The sequence below is a fragment of the Heterocephalus glaber genome, unplaced genomic scaffold (assembly GCF_053883595.1).
Source record: "Heterocephalus glaber isolate CG9 unplaced genomic scaffold, H.glaber_assembly_v1.0 deba00000122, whole genome shotgun sequence".
NCBI lineage: Eukaryota > Metazoa > Chordata > Mammalia > Rodentia > Bathyergidae > Heterocephalus > Heterocephalus glaber.
Window position 1 is genome coordinate 82,950,714 of NW_028258138.1, and position 16,412 is coordinate 82,967,125.

At 51.3% G+C, this 16,412-nt stretch overlaps 1 protein-coding gene across 3 annotated transcripts; it reads left to right on the forward strand.

Annotated features, from left to right (window-relative positions):
- The first annotated feature begins 1,670 nt into the window (after window positions 1-1,670).
- On the forward strand, window positions 1,671-15,506 carry Lysmd2 (LysM domain containing 2). Of its 3 annotated transcripts, none has more exons than XM_021261138.2 (3): window positions 1,671-1,822; window positions 13,518-13,849; window positions 14,975-15,506. In XM_021261138.2, the coding sequence occupies exons 1-3, from the start codon at window positions 1,751-1,753 to the stop codon at window positions 15,015-15,017; spliced, it is 447 nt and encodes a 148-aa protein (XP_021116797.1). In that variant the 5' UTR covers window positions 1,671-1,750; the 3' UTR covers window positions 15,018-15,506. The 3 variants fall into 3 exon arrangements, with proteins under 3 accessions (XP_021116797.1, XP_004835460.2, XP_087036741.1); XM_004835403.3 differs by lacking the exon at window positions 1,671-1,822 and adding an exon at window positions 2,295-2,567; XM_087180615.1 differs by lacking the exon at window positions 1,671-1,822 and adding an exon at window positions 7,139-7,173.
- The last annotated feature ends 906 nt before the right edge of the window (window positions 15,507-16,412 follow it).

The following is a 16,412-nucleotide window of genomic DNA, read 5'->3' on the forward strand; positions in this document are numbered from 1 at the left end:
TGTTAGACTTCGAGGTTCTGCCTGTCTCTTGCGTCCTGGACCAAGAACACTGGACATCTTTATTCTACCTAATCCAACTGTCACCAGGCTGGGTCTGAAGGTCCCTGAGGCTGAAAAAGGAATTTAACTCGTCCTGTTGCACCAGGTTCGCTGACTCCTGTCGAGGAAAAAGCATTCTCAGGACTCATCAGAAAGGGTTTGTTAGAGATTTAGGGTGGACTCAAGAACAAAGTGTCGGTGCTCAGAGAAATGAGATGCACTGCAGTTGGGAACTGGGGGTGCAGAAGTCCAGGGAAGGGTGCCCACCCCAAGGGGCCCATTCCGAAGCTATGGGTGTTTTAAAAGTAGGTGATTTGGGCCGGGATTTAGCTCCGTGGTTCCAGCGCCTGCCTCACAAGTACAAGGTCCTGAGTTTGATCCCCTGTACAAAAAAAAAAGTAGGTGATTTGACATTCTTTGGGTTTCCTCAAACTGTTGCTTTATCTGGGGATCAGGCTCTTGTTCTTCACCTTCTCAATTAAGCCAGTTTTCGAGCTTTTAGTTTCCTGAGGAGTTTTGGGTGTGATGGATCAGATAGGGCAGGAGTCTAAATTTAACCAAAGGAATGCTGATTTTCATTGCATTGGGTAACTTCGGCTGGATCCTGGAAGTTGCAGTCCTCTTTTTTTTTTTTTAATTTGTTTGTTTTTTTAGGCAGGGTCTTGCTCTGAAGTGCAGGCTGGCCTTGACCTCTTGGTGATCCTCCTGCCTCAGCCTCCTGAGCGGTGCAATTACAGGTGTGTGCCACCATGCCGAGCTTGCAGTCTTCTTACAAGTTTTTAGTTATGGTTTCTTTCACTCCTTCCTCTCTATATTTTATTTCTCTGACCTACTCCACCACACCTCACGATCATGTGTATTTTTGTTCCACAGAGCTGGGGACTGCTGGGGTGGCCCTGTGGCTTTGTGCTGATGCTGCTGTCCTCGGCACCTGGAAGGAGTTTTCAGTAGAAGGTGGAGGTGAGGCAGGGCGGAAGAAATAGAGCAGGTAGAAAAGAGACAAGGAAAAGTGGAATTTAAAAACTGTACTTTTAAGAAACACTGCAGCTTCGGGACACAAAAGTTACTTAAAGCCTTTTTCCCTCCCAGGAAACTCACTCAATATAAATCTTAAAGGTCTTAAAGGCACAGTAAGCCTGTACTTCCGGCTTTTCACCTGTAAACTTCACTTCCTGCCACAACCACCACCTCGAGCAAGCAGCAGTGAGAGACAGCGTCCTGGCCTCAGACTCGGAAAGTGGGGTGCGGCCCGACCCGGCCCAGATGGGAGAGCACAGCAGCAGAGCAGCACCCTGACCCAGGCCGCTCTCTCCCCTTGGGCCTGTACTCTATTTCTTTGAATTCGAGCTTTACATTCCTGCCTAATAAATCCCTTTATGCCTCTTGCTTGGAGTCAGCGGACCTGCTACTTATTCCACGGCAGGGTGGTTTAGGAAGCTCCGAGGACCCTGCCGGGTGTCAGCAGGAGGACCCCGAGTTCCCCTCTCACCCTTGCTTTCTGCCTGGAGCTCTGTCCAGCAGAGCAATACAGACAATCCAGCCAATGCATCCCTTTGAACTGTGTGGGACTCACCTGGGACCTCCTTGTGAGCCCTGTTCCTGAGAGGCCCAGGCAGAACCGGAAGCCGGGCTCTGGATTCCACCGTGCTCTGGCCCTGGCTGGCCCAGGCGGGGTCAGAGGAGGCCCAGATGCAGGCGCAGGGTGGATTTCATGGTGATGCGAGTTGGGGGTTCGAGTAGTGAGCCGGGAGAAAGCCAGCTCGGAGGAGCGGACCGCAGCCAGGTGGGTGGGGTCCCCCGCAGGCCTCTGCAGGCTGGTGGCACTGACACGGGAAGATGTGTTTCACCGCCTGGACTTGGAGGCCCGGGCGGTTGGTGCCAGGAGGGAAGTACCCTGGCCTGGGGAATCAGTAAGGGAGGCAGGGCCCAGCTTCTGGTTTCTGTTTATTTTCTTTCCTGTCTATTTAGGCGGTGGACTGTGGATTAAAGGCCTTCGCGCTGGGCGACGTGTATCCCCAGACTTTTTAGTTTTTATTTGCAGTAGGGTCTCCCCAGATTGCCCAGGCGGGGGTTGCACGTGCGATCCTCCTGCCTCGGCCTCCCCGCGTGCTGGCCAGCGCGGTCACAGGCACAGACCGGCGCTGCTGGCCCAGGCGGCCCCCGCTCCCGCTCCCGCTCCCGCTCCCGCCCCGGCCGCAGGGAGGAGCCGGCGTCTGGGCTGCGGCGGGCGCGCGTCGCGGTCCCCAGGGCTCCTCCTCCCCAGGCCCGGCCGCGGCCCCGCGGAGCGCGGAGCAGGAGGACGAGGCGGCGCGCTCTCCGCCACGCTCCCCGGGACCATGGCCGCGCCACGCCCCGGGCCCGCGTCCGAGGACGCCGCGCTGTCGCTGGGCCTGGCGCGCACCAAGGCCCGCAGCTACGGCAGCACCGGCCGCGCGCGCGCCCTGGGCCTCGGGGCGCCGCGCCCCGTGCAGCACCACGTCCGCGCCGGGGACACGCTGGCCGGGGTGGCGCTCAAATACGGGGTCTCGGTGAGTGGCCGGGCGGGCGGGGCCGTTTCCGGGCGATCCGGTGCGGGACTCGGGACGCGCCGGGCGGGGCTCTGCGCCGGGCCATGTGGCTCGGCCTTCACGCGGCCGGGGCGCTGGGCGGTCACCTCCGCAGTCTCCTCTGCACCCTGCATCCTGGCCGCCCGTCCGGGCAGCTTCCCTCTGTGCGCCTCATCTGCCGGGCTGGGGCCACCTAGGCGTCCGTGCCACCCCGGGGGCCACTCCCGTCTGCCCCGGTGATCGGTGTGTGACCCACCAACCGCCTGGATACCTGCTGGCTGCAGCTCTGCACCTAGGATCAGTCGCTTTCCACTTCATGTTCTGTCTGATATTACTATTAATACTTATAGGGTTATTATACCTTTTCCATTAAAGTGTAAATCAGATTTTTCTTTGCTTTTATAAAGACTTTTGCCTGGGTATGGTGACAGATGCCCGTCTGTAATCCCAGCACTCAGGAGGCTGAGACAGGAGGATGGCAAGTTCAAGGCCCGCCTGGACCACAGAGTGAGGCCCTGTCTCAAAATACCCAGATATCTACTTTTCATTTTAAGATGTTTGGCTCAGGTTTAATGAACCCGGAGCTCTAATCGATGGCAGCAGAGACTGTTGTCCAGCTTTTTGAGCTTGGCCCTTCACCTCATGCTCAGGATAGCCCCTGGTGGAGGAGGCCCACGTGAGCACTGTAGGGGCTTGGCAGGCTCTCTGGCCTCTTCCCGGCCCCATCCAGACACTAGCACAAGTCTCCTAGGAAGAAAACTCACCCCCGGTGAGAACTACTGCTTTATTTTTATGCCAAAAACTGATACCTGGTGATACGTTTATATTATTATACCTCTTTGGGCCCTGAGCTATGGTTGATGACATTTTTGGAGCCTTTTGCACCAGTTATATTGAACCAGTGAACGTGATTATAATAACATAGCATCGCAGTGAAGTAGTATTGATTAATACCTGCAGATGTTATTTATTTTTTATTTTTATTTATTTATTTTTTGGTACCGGGGATCGAACTCTGGTCTTTCCGCTTTCGAGGCAGGCGGTGGAACCACTGAGCTAAATCCCCGCCCCCCTGCAGATGTTAATTAGATTTAGTCCTGGGAAATGAGATTTCAGGTGGAGGCTAGAAAGGTAGAAGAGGGTTTTTTCCTCTCCACACTGAACAGAAAGAAGGTGAACGAGTTTAGGTTTCTAGTTTTCACCACCAGAACTTTCCCCAGCAGACTTCAGTTGCTGTTTAAAAAGAGCTGGTGGTGTGTGGGCCAGGGATTTAGCTCAGTGGTTCCGGCACCTGCCTCAAAAGCTCAGGGTCCTGAGTTCGATCCCCAGTACAAAAAAAAAGTTGATGAGATGCTGGAGCGTAGCAACCATGGACATCCAGGCCAGCAGGTGCCGTCCTATCGGTACCAGAGGCTCCTGGAATGGAGACTGGTGGGGCCCAGAGAGGAGACCTGGTTGCCAGGGTGATGAGCCGGAAGCTGGGTATCCAGAGGATGCTTGAGCTGGCAACAGGGCCTTCCCAGGCTGTGGACTCGTGGCCGTCCCTCCAGTCACCTGGGCAGGAGAGCCATGTGCTGGGCAGCAAGGACTCCAGGGCCCCCGCTGACCGGGACCTCTGGGCTCGAGTCCCAGAGGAGCACAGCCTCTGCCTGTCCGCGAGGTGCTGTCCCTCCTTGGGGTGTCTGTGTCCAGGTGCTTGGCATGGCTGCCCACGGTGCCCTGGGCTTGGAAGACGCTCCCCCTTGCTTGATGGTCTGCTCTGACATCTTAGGGCATTTTTCATAGTTTTTCAACAAGGACTGCATTTCCTTTTCCCCGGACGGGCAGGTAGAGTGGCTGGCCCTCTGCTCACCATGGTCTTCACTTCCTGGCAGCTAGCTTCAGCCTGTCCCCTTAGACACTGCACCCACCCCTGCTCTGTTCCCAGAGGGTCTTTCTCTGCTCTCCATTTCTCCCCAGCTCGCCCTTTCTGCCCACATATTAGTGAATACAGAAAACCTCATGCCTCCTGGAGCTTCTGTGTTAGTCAGTGGAGACAGCAAGGAAGCAAATATGTCATGTGCCAGGCATTAATAAGCAAAATGGAGAGAAATCAAGGAGAAGATAGAGGGCCAGTGTGGGCAGCTGTGGGTCAGCATGGGACAGCCAGGGAAAGCCTCCTACAGGAGGGAGGAACAGAGCTGTGGAGGTACCAGCTGAAGAATGCTCCTGCAGAATGAGCACCAAGAGGTGCAATGGCCCTGGGGCAGCGGCAGGATTGCCAACTTCCAGGAATAGTGTGGCTGGTGCTTCAGGTGCAGTGGCGAAGGGTTGGACCAGGTGACTCAAGACCTTGGAAGCCATGTTAAGGGACAAGGCTTTCTCTCTGAATTAGGACCTGCTGGGGACAGGTGTTGAGCTTAGAAGCAGCCCAGGTCACTGTGGCTGCTGTGTTGAGGCCGGGGTGTGGGGGTGAAGGGTTTCGCAGTGATGTTAGCGGGAAGCTGTATGCTGCATGGTTTGCTGCTGCTCGTTTGCTCTCTGTTCTGCCCTGGAGATGGGCCTGGGGCCTAGGTGGGACCGATGCTCATGGAGGCCCAGAACCTGCCAGGCTGAGGGTGGGGCCTCTGACTCCCAGCAGTGGTTTCCCTGCCGCAGCTGCCCTTCAGTCACTAGGAGCTGCTGGCAGCTGCCTGCTGTGAGCTCCTGCTGGACCCAGGCTACAAGGTGACACCTGTGGTTGGTGTCTTCGAAGCTGCTACCTCCCCGTGGGAAGCTTCTTGGGAGCCAGCACCTCGTCTAGTTCCTCTGCATCTGTCAAGCCCTGCGCTGGCCCGTTGGATCTGCAGTGGCCCAAATCCCCAGGATGGTGACCATGTGCGGGTGATGGCTCTGGAGTGGGGCAGGCCCTGCAGGATGGGGCAGGGCAGGCCCTGCAGGATGGGGCAGGGCAGGCCCTGCAGGATGGGGCAGGGCAGGCCCTGCAGGATGGGGCAGGGCAGGCCCTGCAGGATGGGGCAGGGCAGGCCCTGCAGGATGGGGCAGGGCAGGCCCTGCAGGATGGGGCAGGGCAGGCCCTGCAGGATGGGGCAGGGCAGGCCGGGGCTGGGGCTGGCACCTGCAGGGACTGTGCAGGCTGCCCTCTCGCTGTCCTCGCACCCCGGTGGCCCGCACCCCAGTCTTCACTCTGGACCACGCACCGGCTTGGGCTTGAGCAGAGCTGGCTCTGGGAAACCGAAACTGTCTGGCTGGGTTGAGAAAGCGCTACATCGGGTCCTCTCGGACACAAACTTGCCAGGCGGGGCAGCTCCCCAGCTGTGTTTGTCTCCCCGAGACCCCGTGTCCCTTCCGAGACCCGAGGCCTGGATTTAGCTGTGGCTTCTCCAGGCCCCGGCTCCTCCTGCTGGAAGAAACTGACGCTGGCTGGTTGTCTCCCTGGACTTGCGATTTGGAAATCCTAGAAGAACCAGCAGAGACCAGAACAGAAACCGAAACCAGGAAGGAGGCAGCAAAGGGAACCTGCTATTCTCGTGTTTGTCTTTTTGTGTCCCTGACAGCTTACCAGCCCTTTCTCTGCTCCCCAGGCCACCCCATCCCCAGGACCCCCAGACCTGCCGCCCAGTTCTATTCCTAGGGCCTCCTCTTGCTCTTCCGCAGAGCCGCTAAGCTGAGTTGTTGCTTCACGTGTTTCCCACACAGAAGTCCCCAAGCGCTGCAGAGGAGAGGAGTGGATGGCTGTGTTTAGGGGGAATCAGCCCTCGCAGCAGGAGAGGCTTAAGGAGGGACAGTGAATCTGTAGTTCAGATAGAACCGCCTGCAGTGAGAGGGACCAGAAGGGCTCTCATTCGGGCCTGTAATAGATTCTCACACAAACTTTTCTAAGAAACAGGTTTGCTGAGGTTTAATTATGCACCACAAAATTCCCTGTCTTTTTTTTTTTTTAACTAAAGAGCTGACAATTTTATTTTTACATTTCACAATACAAATGAAACTGTAATTCCTGCATTTTTGTTTATCTCACTTCTCCCTTCAAAACTAGTCTGTTTGATAGGAAGAAGGAGCAAGTCTTCCTTATGCTGTTAGAAAACACCCACAGTCACAGTATCATGATCTCCTGGTGATGTAGAACAAATAATACCCAACTGACATAAAGAGGCCACCCCTGTGGCTTTATCTGTCTGGCCGAGGCGTTCCTGGCCTAGTGGGCACCATCATGGGGTGAGCAGGTGGGCTCATCATTGGAGGCCCAGGCATCATTGGCATGTGGCCTCCCATGGGTGGCCTCATTCCAGGAGCAGGTCCCACTGGCATCATCCCAGGCGGAGGAGGGCCCATCATTGGCATCATGGGAGGGTCTCCCATGTGGGGTGCTGGCATCATGCCAGGGCAAGGAGAACCCAGGAGACTGGGTGGAGGTGGGTCATCGCCCCTGCTGGAGGAGGGCGGAGAACGGAGTAGGAGGGATCTTTCCTCGCTGGAATGCAGCCGTTTTGTCAATCAGGCTCTGAGCCTGCTCTTCCATCCATGTCTGATAGTAGTCTTTCACATTCTCTTTATGTTTCTTACCATTGCAGTGTGTCTTTCTCACAGACGGAGAATCATGGGTGAGGTACGTATCGCAGTAGTCACAATAAAGCTTGGGCATGTTGCTCTGCAGGCGGTTGGCCGCTCTGTCGCGCGCCGGCTGGAAATGACCAGAATTCCCCGTCTTTAAAAACATTTCTGTTAGCACATGTCTGCAGCATGTAATGACCGCTTTCATGGCGGGGAGTTGCTGGCCATACACGACACATTTCAGTTCCTCCCCTTCTCCTCCCTGCTTCCCCCTCCCTTCTGTCTCTCGGTCCTCTTCCCTTTTGCAAAAGATCTATCTCCCTGTTTTCTATTAGTTATCTTTAACTTTGCTCTTTAAATTAGGTATGCTTTGGGTTTCTCATATAAGAGAAACCATGTGATATTCAAGCTTGAGTGTCTGATTTATCTCACTTAACATTATGGTCTCAAGGTGCATCCATTTTCCTACAAATGACTCAAGTTTATTCTTCTTTATGGCAGAGTAGTACTCCACTGTGTATGAATACCACATTTTCTTTATCCATTCATCTGCTGATGGGCGTATAGGCTGCTTCCAAGATTTAGCTATTATGAATTGTGCAGCTGTAAACATGAGTATGCGTGTATCATTGTGATATGATGAGTTTAACTCCTTTGTGAAGGTACCTACAAGGGGAATAGCGGGCCAAATGGAACCCCCTGTCTTAAGTGTATAATTCAGTCCCAGCATTTGAGAGGCTGAGGGAGGAGGAGCATTGTGAGTTCGAGGCCAGCCTGTGTTTCATAGTGAATTCAAGGCCAGCCTGCACTACATAGCAAGACCTCGTCTCAAAAACAACAACGATAACAAAAAAACGCCACAAAAATAAAAAAAGTGTACAGCTCAGTGATTTTTTAGTAAATTTACAGACTTGTGCAACCATTACCGCTATTACGTTCTAGAAAGTTCCTCACCCTGCAGAGATGCCAAGGTGTATCGTGCCCGCTGTTCTCCAGCCCCAGGAGACTGATAGATTCACCTTCCTGGTTGTTTCTTCTGCCCCGGACAGTGTGGAGACGAAAGCAGCTTTTGGCGGGGTGAGGGAGCAGCAGTGGAGAGTTCTGCACACCCTGGCACCTGAGTGTAAGAGGAATCAGGCGCGGGGAGGGACTGGCGGAGACATTTAATATTTATGGCTGTGTCTGTAGAAGACACGCAATAGCTGTACGTAGATGTAAACCCCCCTGCAAGCCGCACGTGCCATGTAGACACCAGCTGTCATGGAGAATGGCAAAGAAGCTTCGAGTGTTTCGGTCTATGTGCGGGGGGAGACCAAGGCCCTGGGCCAGGCATTCTTGGGGACACCCTCTTGTCTCTGTGCTGTGGACCTCACTCTTCGCAGAGATGTGTTGTGAATTTCCTCCGAACCCAATTCCCCTTCATAAAATGTGTTTACAGGAGAACCATGCTCCGCAAGTCATCTTTCAGTTGTTGCTGGCGCTTGCTGTCCCTGACTCCTCCTCGGCTGACCCGTGGCCCTCTGTCCCCCTGACCTCCCTCGTTCTGTGACCCTTTTCTCGGTGCCCGGGTGGGAGGTTTACCTCTCACTGAGTCATGTGATTAGGAGGGACGGGAGATGCAAAAGTGTTTGGTTTCTGTCCCTCCCTCCTCAGAGACAGGAAGTGGTTCTGTGCCACTGCAATGGCCACGGCTTCTGTTCTCAGGATTGGGCTGGCAGGAAGCCTGCTCCCTAGCTGCTGTGCTGGCTTTTGGGTCTTCCCGACTCTGCACAGCAGCCGCACACCTGGGCCACACTCAGGTGAGTTTGCGGCCTGTGCACTTGGGCTGGGCCTTCTGCTTGTGAGGAACAAGTTAAGATCAAATTCACTGTTTTTACAAAGGCTTTTGTCAGTGACAGCATGTTATGTTATTTATCTGGGCTTGTTTGTAGGAACCTTTCTTTATATATTCTTATTCTGGGGGAGATGAAAATAATGGGAGAAAATTCATGCCTCCTCATTTGCTGAATATATTAAGATTTGCTTTCTTACTTTTAACCTGATATAACAATAATAGTTGCTAAGTTTTCTTCTTTTGGAGCACTGGGAAATGAACCCAGGCCTTCACACTGAGCTATATCCCAGCCTTTTATTTTTTTCTCTATTTTGAGGTAAGTTCTCACTGAATTTCCCAGACAGTGTAGTTAAACCTGTGATCCTCCTGCTTCAGCCTCCCACAGGGCATGCACCACAGTGCCCGGCTAGCTTTTTGACTGCTTGTGCGCCTTGTGTTGTTTTACTATCTTGGATAAGTTAGTTCATTTAATCCTCACCACAGCCGCATTGTGAGGAAAGAACTGTGGCTATCCTTACTTTACAGATAAGAAAATGAATGTAGAAAGTGATTAGAAAGGACGAAGCCAGAAAGTGGACTCAGGAAACATGGCCCGCACACCGCCCCCGGAGGCCCACTTGCCTTCTGACCCAGACCCTCCTGTCCTCAAGTGGCCCCGCCTCCATGCTTGCTAGGCCAGGGTCTGGCTGCTGGGGCCTCACTAGTGCAGTGGGGGACAGCCTGGTGCCTGATGTCAGGAGGGTGGAGAGGCCTCGGGTGCCCGGTGCTGTGCAGCAGTGTGTGGGGCCTCGGCCCTGCGCCTCCAACGCGTCACCCTGTCTTTGCTCGGGTCGTCACCCCTTGGTGGCCTCTGCGCTCTTCGTGGCAGGTGCGGCAGGCTGGGTGCTGGCAGGACACACACAGCACCCACCAGGCTGTGGCTGCAGAGCTGAATGAAGGGACAGGCAGACACTGGTGGGGTGAAGGGCGCTATGAAGGGATGGCGATGCACCTGAGACAGTGGCGGCAGGCTGCGGGGAGCTGCGAGAGGTGGCCCCATGGACAAGGCTCCCTGACGGGGAGATGTGGTCCCCAGGGCCATAGTGCCTTCCTCTGGATGCCAGCTGGGGCTCGGTAAATGCAGACCTTGGGCAGCAGCCTCCTTGGGCTTCCAGACAGGAAGAGGGAGAGCAAGGAAGGAGTTGGGAGATGAGAGCAGGTTTAAAAGGAGAGCAAAGCACATCAGATAACTTGCTACCCAGTTCTGGACACTTCCCTGGGTTCATCTTGTATGCCTGCTTCTCTGACCTATGTGAAGCCATCCATCCATCAGTCCATTCATAATCTAGCCATCCATTCATCCATCCACTCATCTAGCCATCCATCCATCCATCCGTCCCTACACCCATCCATCCATCCATCATCCATCCATCTTTCTGTCCCTATACCCATCCATCCATCATCCATCTATCTGTCCCTACACCCATCCATCCATCCATCATCCATCCATTATTCATCCATCTCTCTGCCTCTACACCCATCCATCCATCACCCATCCATCCATCTGTCCCTACACCCATCCATCCATCCATCATCCATCATCCATCCATCTTTCTGTCCCTACACCCATCCATCCATCCATCCATCATCCATCTATCTATCTGTCCCTACACCCATCCATCCATCCATCCATCATCTATCCATCTATCTGTCTCTACACCCATCCATCCATCACCCATCCATCCATCATCCATCCATCCATCCGTCCCTACACCCATCCATCCATCCATCTGTCCCTACACCCATCCATCCATCCATCATCCATCCATCTGTCCCTATACCCATCCATCCATCCATCATCCATCCATTATTCATCTGTCTATCTGCCTGTACACCCATCCATCCATCACCCATCCATCCATCTATCCCGACACCCATCCATCCATCCATCATCCATCCATTATTCATCCATCTGTCTCTACACCTATCCATCCATCACCCATCCATCCATCATCCATCCATCCATCCGTCCCTACACCCATCCATCATCCATCCATCTGTCTCTACACCCATCCATCCATCCATCATCCATCCATCTGTCCATCCATCCAGCCCTTCAGATCTCAGTGTTTCCACCTGTTTCTGTCCCCCATCATTGTTCCCCCAAAACGATGACTGCTTACGATTGTAGGCCCCTTCCCATGAACATTTCCAAGAGCACTGTATCAGTATTAGTGAAGGCTCTTTCAGTGACAAGTGACAGAAAATCTAACTCAAATTGGCTTCAGCAAAAGCCAAAGAACAAAGAAGAAGAAAACCAACCCGAAAAGGATGGGAAAGGTCTGAGGATGTCCTGGCTCCTGGCTGTGGCTGGAGTCCAAGTGCCACCCCAGGTGGCCCATTACCAGGTCCCATCGAGGGCAGGAAGACTGCAGCAGCCCAGCCCATCTCCTTCCAGCAGGGCGACACAGAGGGCAAGAGCTAGATGGACAGAGAGCAAGCGGGAGACGGGCTTGGATCCAGCAGACCTGCCAAAGTCTGAGTGGTCCGAGGTAGAGCCTTGAGCTGTTGTAGAAGAAAGTGGGCACCAGGTGGCTTCAAAGGCAGGTGGAGCCAGCCACCTGGAGCATCAGGAGCCAGTGCACGCAGGCCTGGTGAGGCTGGATGGGGGGCAGAGACTGGGCCCCCAAAGGCAGGATGGACCACACTCTAGTGTGCCATGCACACCCTGAACCCAGTGAGAGCAGAATCGGGACTTTTACATTTTAGCTTTGTCTCTAAGTTGCATGCGCCCATGCCCTGGTCTCTTTCTCACCTTGTTGTCTCTCCTGAAATTAGAACCTAGAACTCAAAGCGGGCAGGCCTTCTCCCGAATGTCTCTCAGAGGAAAAAAGAAAGCTTTCAAGGTACTATTTGCATGGATTCAGTAAGATGAGCAGGCAAAAGAGACAGTTCATTCACTTGACAGTTGTTTCATCAGGCTCTTTGAAGTAGAAATATAATTTTCTTTTGCTCAGAATCAATTTGGCACTAGAGGCTCCCATAATTTGATTCCATCAATCATGCACTTTAATCTAGATGCCGTGGGGACTTGAGTTAGGCAGAACTCCCGGTGCAAACGTTTGTAGAGCTGTATGCACATGTTCAAACCAATCTTCTCATGTGTGCCTGGATTTCTCCATTGGAAAATAGAGAAAAGTACCACCCAACCCGGTGTTTCCCTGAAATTAAGGCGTAGCTGGAGATACAAATGCCAGCCCAATCAGCCTGACCCTGCCCTACCTGCCATTACAGAGTAGCCACTGAACAAGTTTATTTTCCAGTTAGGTCTTATTTGAGGGGAAACACAGAATTAGATTGTTGGATGGATAGATGGATGGATGAATAGATGGATGGATGAGTGAATGAATAAATGGACAGACGGGTGGATGGACAGACAGACCAATAGTAGAGTGCCTAACAGTGGATGGTATTTACTGTACTCTATACATATGCATGTGCTTCCTGCATACGTGCATATGAACTCATGTCATCCTTGTGACAGCTGTGGGAAAGGAGGCTGAGACCTGTCTTACCATGAAGGAATAGGCTCCCATCACACTCACATCCACACAGCTCGTGTTGGTGGAGCTGGGGCCCAAACCAGGCTGCCAGGTTCCACACACCTCAGGGAGAGGTGACATGAGAGGATGCCCATGCCGGGCTGGGGACATCTGCAAACCTGGTAGCACACGGGCAACAGACACCAGTGTTGACGTCTGGCAGCAGGCTCCCAGTCAGCCTTGTGGGGGCCAGCAGAGTGGACTCAGCAGTGGGAAGGAGTTGGTAATCACTTTGCAGAACTGTCGTGAAGGTCATGTGAGATAACGTAGATAAATTCCACCCGCTTGTTACCACCTCGCTTCAGCTCCCCAAGCATTGAGGGCCATGAAAGAGTTGGCAGTTATAAACGTTGTGTTCTGTGATAGAGATCAACATGAATGTCGCAGCATTTCTGTGTCAATACCCTACTCTGGGGGCAGAGAGAGACTCCTGGGGAGAGGCCCCACCTCCCTTCTGTACCTGTCCCGGCTCCCAGTTTTTCAGGACTTGTCCAAACGAGGACACTCTAACTCAGAACCCTACATACTTAGTGGCCTGGGCCACTCTGAATTCCGCTTGTACTTCCAGCTCCACAGCCTCCCGACCTCTCCCTCCTGCAGACACAGGAAGCCTTCCTGGAGCTAAACAACAATAGTAGGGATGAAGTGAAAAGCCTCAGAGGGTGGGTTTATCTAAAAAGTGCTAAAACTTCTGTACCTTTTAACTTCCGAGTTAGGACCACTTTTGTTAAAAGCCGTCTGGTGGGGGAAATAACATCATGTGAGCATGTTGGGAGGAAGTGAGTCTTTCCTGTTTTGAAATTGGAAAACAGAATGTCCTGACATCTCTTGACGTTGTTTCGAGGTGACCAACTCTGAAAGGGGTTTCTGGATCCGGAGAAAGCATCCATGCATCTTGCTTGTTGGGGTTTGGTTCCTTGCTGTCTAATAGACCCTACCTGTGTATTTGGTCATAGTAACTCGGTTTCCTTTTTTATATTTTAGATGGAACAGATTAAAAGGGCCAATAAACTGTTCACCAACGACTGTATCTTTCTGAAGAAAACCTTGAGCATCCCAGTTAGATCAGAGCAGCCTTTGGTGTTCAATGGACTGAGCTCCTCGGATTCTCCAGAAAGTGAAGCTGGTGACAGCAGCTTTCCTCCTTCAGAGGAGCTGGGGGTAGCGGGGGATGAGCTTCTGCCTCCCAGTCCCCAGGGACCAGCCCCTCGGCCTGTGCAGCCCAAGGAGGTGTCAGCCAGAGACTTCCTGGACAGAGTGGACCTGCAGATCAAACTGTCCACGCAGGCAGCCCAGCGGCTGAAGCAGGAGAGCAGGTAAAAGTGCCTGGTACCAGCGCCAGGGGCTGGAGAAGCAGCCTGAGAAGGCCCAGAGGAAATTTTTTTTTGAGACAGGGTCTCACTATGCATTTCAGGCCGGCCTCGAACTCATTGTGTACCCCATGCTGGCCTCAAATTTAGGCAATCCTCCTGCCTCACCCTGCCGAGTGCTGGGATTATAGGCGTGTGCCACCACTCCCACCTTTTCCTGATGAAAATTTTAATTTAGAAAATCTAAGGCTGTGTGCTGCCACAGTGCTTTTGCCTCTGTTATTTGCTATAAAAAGTTGGCTTCTCTGCAAACATAGCAACTCCAGCAGCCAGCAATTCCGGATGGCAGTCTAGCATCTCACCGGCACCTTCCAGGAACAGCCTGCCCTGGGGGAGAAACTATGCTCTTTATAAAATCTGCCCCAGATCTCCACTGTTTGTTGCCAAGTGTCTCCTACATAACATTTCTTCTGAACTTTTAAAAAATAAATTTAGTACTAGAGCAAAGCTTTTTCTCTCCTGTAGACTGGCTGACCTTCCTTTATCATTCCAAGAGGGCACATCCTGCTATATTTTCCTTTTCTCCCTGGCTCCTGGGAAGCTTTTAACTAAAATTGATCCTCAGGTTTATCTATTAATATCTCTTATGGGGCCGGGGATTTAACTCAGTGGTTCCACAGCCTGCCTTGCAAGCACAATGTCCCGAGTTCAATCCCTGGTACCAAAAAAAAAAAAATCTCTTATGGGTAGCATGTTGATTTCCTTTTCCTTTCCTTAGTGCTTATTCTTGTTTCTGTGTTAGTCATCCTCCTATTTGTATGCCCTGTGTTAGAAGTACCTTAAATCTTCTTGAGACAGAGGTAGAATATATAGAACACATAAACAAACATAAATATGAATATAATTTAGTATAAATTTAATATATATTGGAATACTATATAAACAAGTGCCATTACTTATTTCAAGGACTGAGACACCAATAAGATGGACACAGTGAGGTGCATCTTAATAAGTATTTGTCTTTGAAGGACTTTCAAGGCATTGGCAAGTAGACACCAAGCTATATGACGTATACGTGTTTTTCAGAATAGAGTTTTAAACACCGATGTGTGCTGAATTTCTCTTTTGCAGAGATGAACAAAGTCCCTATGCGACCTCCCTTTATCACAGTTAGGCGATTGGTCTTCGTGCTGACCAGGACGAGGAGAAGGCTGGAGCCTAAAGAGCCTGAGCTCGAAGACTCGGGAGAGCTGGGGTTCCCTCAGCTCACTGAGAGCCGCAACGCTGCCGCCTGGTTCCCGCTCCTAGACTTCTGTCTTTACCGTGGTGTGGTAGCAGCAGTGTACCTAAACTCACTGCTTTGGTAGGTGGTAGTAGTTTCTAGCCTTGCTTTTATAATTGCTGGTCTATGTCAGTCCTAAGAGGTTTATGTATTTATGCCGAAGACAATGTTTATCTCCTGATAAAACCCAAATTTTGTGAAAACCCCAGAGGCTGATTAAGTAATGGCTGATTTCTGTGTGTTTACAAGAAATGCTATATAAATATTATATTTCAATATGTATTACATATTCTGTATTCATGGAAAGAACCAAATTTTGTCTGCTATTTTGTAAAACTGAACTACAAAAGTCTGAATGAGAAAATAAACTATGTTTTCATATTTGAGTCTTCCTTTTTTTTCTCAGTGATCAGATTCATCATAGGGTTTGTGCCTGTACCTGATATGTCTTGCTTCTTCCTTTTCTCCCATCTCCCCTTCGACCTCTCTTCTCCTCCTTATTTACAAAAATTTTGTTTCCATTTTTCCTTCTATTCTTTTTTCTTGTCCCTTCCTGTCCCCCTCCACCTTTCCATGTTCACCTTTTCATCTGAACATTTTCTTCCCATTTCCTTATATGTATTATGCATTTTGGTCCTTATTTCCACTTTCAGTTTCTCACACCAGAGAAACATGTATTTAAACATGTGTGTACATTTATCTCACTTAAGAGTATAGTATCAAGATGGATCAATTTACCTAGAAGTATCTCAAGTTTATTATTTTTTATGGCAGAGTACTACTCCATTGTATAAAAAAACCACATCTTTTTTATCCATTTGTCAGTTGGTGGGAATTAGAGCTGTTTCCAAGATTTAGCTATTACAAACTGTGCCGCTATAAATATGGGTGTACGTATATCACTGTGGTATACTTTTAATTCTTTCAGACAGATACCAAGAAGGAGAATTGCTGGGTCAAATGGAACCTGTAATCCTAGTTTTTTGAGGAATCTCCACACTGATTTCCACAGTGGTTGCACCAGCCTGCACTCCCACCAGCAGTGGAGCAGGGTTCCTCTTTCCTGACAGCACCGCCAGCATTTGTTATTGGTTGATTTCTTGATAGCAGCCATTCTTTCTGGGGTAAGGTGGAATCTCAGCGTTGTTTTAATTTGCATCTTTTGAATAACCAGTGACAGTGAACATTTTCTTATATATTTATTTGGTGTTGTACTTCTTCATCTGAGAAATGTCTGTTCATTTCAAGATGACCATTTTTGCATTGGGTCTTTAAACTTAGGGGGTC

Bases quoted from the DNA above. Each gene is read 5' to 3' on its own strand.
- Lysmd2 (XM_004835403.3), top strand. From the start codon at position 2,376: ATGGCCGCGCCACGCCCCGGGCCCGCGTCCGAGGACGCCGCGCTGTCG. The intron at 2,568-13,517 runs GTGAGTGGCCGG...TTTATATTTTAG, and splicing joins CGCTCAAATACGGGGTCTCG to ATGGAACAGATTAAAAGGGC. The intron at 13,850-14,974 runs GTAAAAGTGCCT...TCTCTTTTGCAG, and splicing joins CGGCTGAAGCAGGAGAGCAG to AGATGAACAAAGTCCCTATG.